The sequence below is a fragment of the Olea europaea genome, chromosome 9 (genome assembly GCF_002742605.1).
Source record: "Olea europaea var. sylvestris chromosome 9, O_europaea_v1, whole genome shotgun sequence".
Classification (NCBI taxonomy): domain Eukaryota; kingdom Viridiplantae; phylum Streptophyta; class Magnoliopsida; order Lamiales; family Oleaceae; genus Olea; species Olea europaea.
In genome coordinates this window covers 12410028-12415061 of record NC_036245.1, presented here as the reverse complement: position 1 = coordinate 12415061, position 5034 = coordinate 12410028, and the positions used below count along the sequence as shown (strand labels likewise).

General features: G+C 36.6%; 1 protein-coding gene across 1 annotated transcript; it reads right to left on the bottom strand.

The window, feature by feature from the left end:
• Positions 1 to 205: 205 nt before the first annotated feature.
• Positions 206 to 4695, bottom strand: LOC111399689 (protein NCA1). Its single transcript, XM_023027140.1, has 8 exons — positions 4464 to 4695; positions 3415 to 3677; positions 2940 to 3168; positions 2618 to 2763; positions 2382 to 2469; positions 2126 to 2272; positions 756 to 905; positions 206 to 666 (listed from the first exon to the last, which is right to left on the bottom strand). Exons 2-8 carry the CDS (start codon positions 3663 to 3665, stop codon positions 619 to 621), a joined length of 1059 nt encoding a protein of 352 aa, XP_022882908.1. The 5' UTR covers positions 3666 to 3677; positions 4464 to 4695; the 3' UTR covers positions 206 to 618.
• Positions 4696 to 5034: the final 339 nt, after the last annotated feature.

Sequence of the window (5034 nt, the reverse complement as noted above, 5' to 3'; positions counted from 1 at the left end):
AAAATCGCTATTAAAACCACTTGAAGTCGATCTGCTAAAAAACGTTCCATATCAGTATAGCGAAACTCCCAAGCAGGCCCTTAATTGCCTGCAGGATTGCACTCGAAATATGCATAAAAACATGTATAGCTTGGCCCTACAAAGGAAAATTTTAACGTGGCACCGAATACCCAACTTCTCTAAATGTATTATGGCCAAGAGTGGCTTCAGCAACCAAGCAATTTATCAAACCAACTTTCGAAGAGAAGCAAAGATACAAGTTCAGAACAGAATTATCCACAATACAGAAATTACAACTCATTTCATCATCATAATCACTTCTATCTCACAGAAATCAAGTTCGAGTCCTTAGAATAACTTATTCGGCAAAGCAAACTATTACTGCAGCCTCCTAGAAATTACAGAGCCGTAACCAGAGTTGCAAACATTGGTAAAGTGGCATTACACGTTGACTACGCTATTACTTATTTATTCATTTACACGTGAAACAAATTCTCTAATGGACCTCTCTTGACCAAACATTCGACGCGATCCAGCAGCAGAACTAACAGCATACGGCTTCATGATTTATCCTTCTCACATTCTCAGAGTGATATCCACTAGAGAAAATCAAAACTTTTATTTCTTCTCAAGTTGACTGTTGACGAACTTGAGCACTGATTGACGCTGCACGCAGAAAGGATTTCAATCACATTTTCAAGGAAAAGAAATCCACACTGCTAAATAAAGATGAAGTAGAGGATTATCAATCATACCCGTTGTTCAAGGCCAACCTCTTGATCATCTATAGTTAAAGATTCTAACATTTTAATGGCCTCCTTGAATCCACTAACTGCTGCATCCTCGTTTGCAAGATTTCTATCCACATCAGCAACTTTTGCAAGGGACGTAGATATATCTAAAATCTGGAAATTATAAAAAGATCCAAACAGAATCAGAATAGTGTAGGAACTTGTGAAAAATTCCATTACCTAAACAATAAGAATGGTTTGGTAATAATACTGGCAGTAGGCATTACATTAGTAGATCAGAGATGAATATTGTAGATGATAATTCTAAAATTCTTATTATTGCAGAATAATTATATCCTAGAATCAAGGAGCTAGATGAAACAATAAAACATCCATGTTCAGACTTCAGAAAGTTTTGGTCGTGTTTTGTGCCTATAGATAGATCAGCCCTCAGGGTTTCAAGTGCAAAAGCTATCAGTAATAATGAATTTCTGTAAACAAATAATTTAATAATGGGCATTTATACATTACCCCAAATGAGCCTATTAGAGACTAAACAAAACAGAGCACAATCATTGTTTAACTCCAGATGTCAGAAAACGTTTCAGCACTTCAAAAGTTAAACAAGGTTATTGTTTTACGAGAAATGGCACAAATGTATTAGCCATTTTTTTTCCTAGTGAAAAAGAAATGCCAAATTTTTTCTTCAGTAGGAGGGTTTACTTTCCACCACACACATCTGGATAATAATAGAAAATAAAAAGATGAAAGAACGAAGCACAAATTTAAGACAAGGAAAGAAAGATAAAGAGTGATGAAAAGCGAGAAATTGGCAGGAGTGAAATGCAAGGATCAGGAGCAGAGGCCGGACAGAAGAGCCAAAAGGATGGAGCAAAAGCATGGAAGTGCACCTTTCATGAGCTAAACGGAGTAAGTTAAGAACCTAATCTCTTAACAAGTACGGGCTCTCAAATGTAAAATAGATACAGCACTCAATACCAGAATTTATGAAGAAAAGAGACTAGAGATGGAATACAATCAAAAATCCAAAAGAGCCCCACAAATGCCCATGTGTTTGCTGGTCAGCTGCTTAAAACATCTGTGTTTCATCATAATGCATTAACATCCCCCACACCGTATTTCCATGAACACTCAAATTGATGCTACATGTAGAATGGAGGAAATGTACAAAGAAAATAACTCAGAAATAATTTGCATCATTGCTACCAAAACGAATTTGCCCATTGAATTTTCAATAGCAAACAATTTCGAAATCCAAGCAGCACAATGGTATTCAGAGGTAACAAATAAAACTTGTCCGTCTGTTTCCCCTTACACAGACGTCATTTACCAGTATTTGTCTTCATTACCAATACACAAAAATGTTTGCAGACCTGAGATGGAACAGATGAATTATGCTTCATTGCATCGCGGCGAACATCCAAAGCCTGAGAATAATATGACCTTGCAGCTTGCAAATCCCCATCATAATATTTTAAATCACCAATTTTATTTAGTGAAACTGAAAGGGTATGTGTTATCTGCAAAAATCAATATTACAAAAAACTTCATTAAGCCACATTTATAAAACAATAATTAACAGCATTGCACAAACTTTGGAGCTAAATTTACATAATATCATATAATTACCTCAAGATCATCCTTGGGCACTTTCATAAGAAAATTGACGCTCTCCTCAAAATAAGCAATTGCAGAACTAGAATCTGCAGTTGCTCGACTGAAATAAGAACCATGTTATTTTCTTTTCTAAATCGAATCCGCCAACATAAATGTTTTACAGGAAGACTTTGAAATAGGTCTTTACAAGAAGAAATCTTTCCTCACTTCTATCGAGATCAAGAATGAGAGAAAGCAGTAAGACGTACCAGCAATCACCAAGCATTCCCAGAACAGCGCCAAGCTGCGAGCACAATTCAGGAGTGTGCCCCATCGTTTCCAATTGTTCTTTAACATCTTCGACACATACATTAAGCCTTGATTTCGCACTTTCTATGTTATTGGCACGAAGTGCCTGCACATTAAACAGCCAAAAAGCAAAAATGGAAAGTAAACTTGAGATTCAATTGCTACTTGGACAGTTCAAATGAGGAAAGTGGAGAAGGATAAGTCACTTAAGTCCCGAACAATAAAAAAAATTGATTAATAATTTAAGCACAAAGGAACTGACAGGAACTCCAACAAGCTTACCCTCATGGCTTGCTGCACCAAGAAAGAACCTCGCTCAAGTGACACATCTTCATATATCACCGTTTTCTTCTCACCTTCCGCTTCCTCCTCAGTATTTGTTTGAGCCCTCTTGATCCTTCCATGGCCTTCAATGAAGCGGTCAACAACACCCTGAAGATCTGGATCATCCTCAATCTTCTCAACATCAGCACCACATAATGGGCAATCCTTAAAGCGTGATATACACACTCTGATTTTCATCGAAGAAAGGGAGGAAGTCATTAAAATGTATCAGAAAATGTTAAAGAAATGCAAAATCATCCAAGTCTAAAGAACTTCTATATGAAATTGTTGATTTTCTAAAGAGAAAAGAAAAAAGTCAATGATGTACAATTTCAGATAACGTTAAATTGAAACAAAATACCCTAATTACATGAGTGATGTGCATATATGCAGGAAAAAAATGATGGAAAAGTTGGCAATTAGCACTTCTTACCTGCAATATACATGAGAACAGGGCACACATTTGCTACATTCGAAGAGAAGTGCTTGACAAATCATACAGCTGAGAGGGCCTAACTTAAATGTTTGAGAATCGAATCCAAAGGGACACTTAGGAGAAATTGTTGACTCTTGCTTAGGCTTGCTGTCACTGCCTGCTTGTGCTTTATTTTGATTTTCACTGGGTTTCTTGGCAGAAGTATCATCAGGACGAGTAGCCTTAGTGAAGGGACAAACAGGTGTCATCTTGATTTACACCTGCAAAAGAAACACCAGCTATCCTGAATCTCTCATGCCAGGACTTAAACACTAACAAAAATCTTGAAGGAAACAACAAAAACCACTTAAAATCTCCATTACTCACGGAAAATTTTCATTCTAGTAAAACATTGTTTATCATCAACCATGCACTTATCCTTTACATGGACATATGCATACTCGAGCCTACCCACCTACCTCCATTAGGCAATAAAGGAACCAACTTTAGTGAATGAACAATTTACACAATACGAACATTGCTTACACTTCAAAATTTAACATTGTACTAAAAGTCTCAAAATAATTCCCAACCAATCATTTATGAGAAAATGGAATTCTAGTACACAGCTAAAGTTTGCTAGGACCAAAACATACAGTTCAATAGTTCACATCACAAAAAGTAAAGAAAGGAGGCGGGGTTGCCCCCCCCCCTCGGGGCGGGGGGGGGGATGACTGTGAATACATCGTGGATTTGATCATTTAAACCAAAATCGTTGTACCAGTCCGTGGGAAGCGAGAGGAGGATAGAAATTCTTTAATGACCTAATGAGCGTCTTAAATCTAATTTGAATTCAAATAACTTTCATGATTGTAATCAATTTTAAAAGACAATAAAAATGCAAAATATAGAAGCATCAGAAATACCCAAATCAACTACTACTCAAATCTTGATTCTTATAGGGGCAAAATTACAATTCGAATTCAATAATAACAACTGGGTTCAATAATTCAAATAAAAAGACTAAGAATCGAAAACAAGAAACGGGTGTAGGTATAAATCCATACCTAGGTTTTGCTTTCGCCAAATTAGACACGAGAAATGGTTTTTGTTGCCTTTGATTGTCAGTCTAGAAGAAGATCTCGTCAGAGAAAGCCGGTATAAGGAAAGTGGAGAAGAAACACAGCCAAACGCCTGGGTTAGAGAGTTGGGAATTTATGTGACCCAAGCAGGTGACTCCGAGATTTTCTCTATGGTTCCATTTTTGGTGAGTGCTGAAATTTCTTGCGAAGATAACACAGGTTTCAATCCACTAGGCCTTTACGGCCCCCGATTCGAGAAGTCTCCCTAATGGGCCAAATCATGAATTTACAGTTGGGTCAATTCGAAGCCCATGATCAAAAGAGGAATCAGGATACATGGCTCTAAGCATTTCAAGTTCACAGTCCAAACATCATGGGCTAACGTATTTTCATAATTCAGGTATTGAGTTAAAATATTTAAATATTAATTACTTTAATTATGACGATTAAATATTAATTATTTTAATTATGGCGCGTTCCCTTAAATATCCTAATTCAAATTACCATTATCTTAACTTCCATTATTATCTAAATCTGTTTTCTTTCAAACTCTTCC

What these genes read in the sequence shown, in the direction of transcription:
- LOC111399689 (XM_023027140.1), bottom strand. Translation starts at nt 3,665, where the DNA reads ATGACACCTGTTTGTCCCTTCACTAAGGCTACTCGTCCTGATGATACT. An exon ending in TGTTCTCATGTATATTGCAG is followed by an intron (nt 3,169 to 3,414) that starts GTAAGAAGTGCT and finishes GATGAAAATCAG; the next exon opens with AGTGTGTATATCACGCTTTA. An exon ending in ATTCATCTGTTCCATCTCAG is followed by an intron (nt 906 to 2,125) that starts GTCTGCAAACAT and finishes TATAATTTCCAG; the next exon opens with ATTTTAGATATATCTACGTC.